The sequence below is a fragment of the Pogonomyrmex barbatus genome, unplaced genomic scaffold, assembly GCF_055798465.1.
Source record: "Pogonomyrmex barbatus isolate J1 unplaced genomic scaffold, ASM5579846v1 scaffold5, whole genome shotgun sequence".
In the NCBI taxonomy this organism is placed as follows: Eukaryota; Metazoa; Arthropoda; class Insecta; order Hymenoptera; family Formicidae; genus Pogonomyrmex; species Pogonomyrmex barbatus.
The window spans coordinates 4,349,724-4,353,314 of NW_028297149.1; the positions used below are offsets into that span (position 1 = coordinate 4,349,724).

The following is a 3,591-nucleotide window of genomic DNA, read 5'->3' on the forward strand; positions in this document are numbered from 1 at the left end:
TGTTGTTTGACAGTCGATGTCAGTGTTTTTATAAAAATGGAAAAAATTGAATATTATGCCGTGATTAAATTCTTACATTTGAAAGGCAATACGCCTGCACAAATTAAAATCGAGTTGGACGCTGTTTACTCTGCCCCATCATTTGCCACCGTAAAAAGATGGGCAGCTGAATTTAAACGTGGTCGTACCAGCTTGGCTGATGATGAGCGTTCGGAGCGGCCAAAAACTGCGATCACCGCTGATAACATCGAAAATGTTCACCAAATGGTACTGGACGACCATCGAATCAAGGTTAGAGAGATAGCAGAGGCTATGGGCATATTGAAAGAACGCGTTTGTCATATATTGATTGAAGAATTGGATATGCGCAAGCTATCCGCGCGTTGAGTGCCGCGCTTGCTCACTTTGGACCAAAAACAAATTCGAATGAACATTTCCAAGACTCTGTTGGAGCGGTTCAAGCGAAACGAGTCAGATTTTTTGCGTCGATTCATAACTGTAGATGAAACTTGGATCCACCACTACACTCCAGAGACAAAAGAACAGTCAAAAGGACACAGGTTCACCCTTTGCAGTCAGTGGACTGCAAAGGGTGAACCTCCGAAAAAGGTGAAGACGGTTCCATCAGCTGGGAAGGTAATGGCGACTGTTTTTTGGGATAGTCACGGAATTGTGTGTATTGACTATCTTGAAAAAGGTAAAACAATAACGGGAGCGTATTACGCATCATTATTTGAAGCTGAAGGCAGAAATTGCAAAAAACCGGCCGCATTTGAAGAAGAAGAAAGTGCTGTTCCATCAAGACAACGCACCTGCTCACACTTCGGCGGTCGCCATGGCCAAACGAACTGCACTTCGAATTGATTGACCACCCACCGTATTCACCAAATCTAGTCCCCAGCATTTTTTCCTCTTTCCTAAGTTTAAAGTTTCGCTTGGAGGACAGAGATTTTCATCGAACGAGGAGGTCATCGCATACGTAAACGCCTATTTTGCGGAGCAAGATGCCAACTACTATTTGGAGGGGTTAAAGAGGTTAGATTATCGATGGGAAAAGTGTATCGACTTAAAAGGAGATTATGTTGAAAAATAAAACTATATTTGACCGAAAAAATACTTATTTCTATGTTAGGCTCAAAACTTTTCAGACTACCCTTGTATAATTATTATTATACTATTATAGTATATAATAGGGCATACAAGCTGAAACTTGGATTTCAGTTTTAGTACCCCGCGAATCCTTGGTGGCGCTGCTATCATCAGAAAATACAGTATGGTTTTTTAAAATTGCCATCGAACATATAACTTTTCACTTTTCACGTTTCCGCCCTAGGGAAAAAGTTATATGATCGATGGCAATTTTCCACGCTGCTCTGAATCCTTGTATATCAAGAGAACAGGTAAACTGGTTGCATACCCTGGTGTATAATAATATAATAATATACTATTATAATATACTATTATTATACTATAATAATATACTATTATCATATAATATTAATGTATATAATATTTATCATTGTTTTTCATTTCTTATTCACTTTATATTATATATTCTTACTTATTATGGTTTCACTTATTTGCCTTTATTTAATTTTATTTTAATAAAATATTGTAATGTATTTTATATTTATATTCTGATATATAATACTTATTACATACATACCCACGCATATGTCAAAAAGGATGTGCAAACCAACAGATTACTACTTGAACAGTGCTATTAATTCATAGAAACTAGAATTATTTCGTTTAAAGGATTTCATTGGTATCAACATTATCGCCTCCATTTTTCGGGAAATTGTCATCTAACCAAACTGAACGGGTGGGACCCGTTTGATCACGTTGCAATTGACCACCAGACTCATAACGTTTGAACAGAAGAAAATCTCTATGCAACCGCTATAAGTGGTCAATCGCAACGTGGTCACACGGGACGCTCCTGAACTCAACTGAACTGGACTAAGGGTCTATTCTTTTTAGTTAAACTAGTTGCACTTGTTCAGAGTTTATCTTTCTTCTTCTAGTGTAAGAAAGAAAAATAAACTGTGAACTAGTGCAACCAGTTTAGTCAAAAAGAACGGGCTTAACAACTAGGACAGTGCAAGTGAGGACACAGATGCCTCCCAAATAAGAAGGGAGGGTGTGCGTCACGACAGGGTCCGATCACGAACCAGTCGTGAAAACTCGTAATTATTTTGCGAAAAAATACCACCTCAGCCAGGAATCGAACCTGGATCTCCTGCTTACCGGGCAGGCATCTTATCTCTTCGACTACCGAGGCATGTAATTTATCGCAAATAACGTGTTTAGAATAACACGTTAACAATACAATGATACACATATATACGTATATTACATATACATATATACATGTATTCTCTCAAATTTCCACGACCGGTACTCCAGAGAGATGATGGTCCTATTCTCTCGATTGGTCCTATTCTCTCGATAGTGCAAATAGGCAATAAAGGTTGCGTTTCGAAATTCACTGCCAGTACTGAAAATTTATAATATACGTGACCTGTATTTTCAGTACTGGCAGTGAATATCGAAACACAGTCAAAGAGTTTATTTTTTATTCCTGCACTAAGGCTGCACTAGAATTGAACTGAAACTGAGTTAGTGCAAGTGAGGATACAGTGCAAATAGGCAATAAAGAGCAGTACAAAGGCAACATGGCGGATCCTATGATTCTTATGGAATTATTAGATTTTTCTGATGATGATGAACCTGTAATTGCTCTTCCATCATTAGAAGCAATTTTAGTTGTAGATAATGATGATAAGAAATTTAAATCATATATATTTATATCATATATATATATTTATTATTCAAATCATATTTAAGTACAAACTTAATATTATTAATAATATCATAATACGCAAGATTTAAGAACATGATTTTTTAGAACACAACGAATTACAAATATTACATCCATTGTAAAAATATCACAAAAATATATTTCTCATGTATCTGTATTTGAAAAAAAAAACATTTGATATATCATTCATATTTTATATAATTATTACATCTTAAATTATTAGATCACGTGGGAGCGTCTCAGATGCGCACATTTTCAATCGGACACACCACTCACATCAGCCGATGCCTAGGAATTTTCTAGTGAGCCATCTATCAAAAATTTGTTTATTTAATCGACCAATCGGCAATGTGATTGGACCTCACCCAATTGTTTCAACTATTCTATACAAATCCGTTTAAATTCTTATTAGACAATTTGATTGGTTGATGCAATTTACTCTTACGCAAGTTACTGCATGGGAAACCATCCTTAATGCCGATAATTTTAACTTGCATATTTCAGGTACTATGTATTAAAATATATAAACAATATCAAATGAGATACTGAAATTTATACTCTAAAAAAGTTTCTACTTTCATTATTGATTAATCTCTTATAGTGTTCAAAATTTTCGCTACTGAGGGCAATCATGTACAGGGCAACTTTACGTGAAATTTTTCACTTTTCATTTTTCACACCTTGACATTTCACATGAAACTTTTCACGTACAGCGATTATGTATGTAGCTTGGATGCGTGGAAAGTGAAATCATGAAACATAGTTTC

The 3,591-nt window shown here is 35.7% G+C and overlaps 1 protein-coding gene across 1 annotated transcript; it reads left to right on the forward strand.

The window, feature by feature from the left end:
* Positions 1-426: 426 nt before the first annotated feature.
* On the forward strand, positions 427-1,301 carry LOC148935376 (uncharacterized). Its single transcript, XM_089081921.1, has 2 exons — positions 427-636; positions 740-1,301. Exons 1-2 carry the CDS (start codon positions 427-429, stop codon positions 866-868), a joined length of 339 nt encoding a protein of 112 aa, XP_088938047.1. The 3' UTR covers positions 869-1,301.
* Positions 1,302-3,591: the final 2,290 nt, after the last annotated feature.

Excerpts from the sequence above, each read along its gene's own strand:
- LOC148935376 (XM_089081921.1), top strand. The coding sequence starts at position 427 with ATGAACATTTCCAAGACTCTGTTGGAGCGGTTCAAGCGAAACGAGTCA. Across the intron at positions 637-739 it reads CGGTTCCATCAGCTGGGAAG|CTGAAGGCAGAAATTGCAAA; the intron begins GTAATGGCGACT and ends CATTATTTGAAG.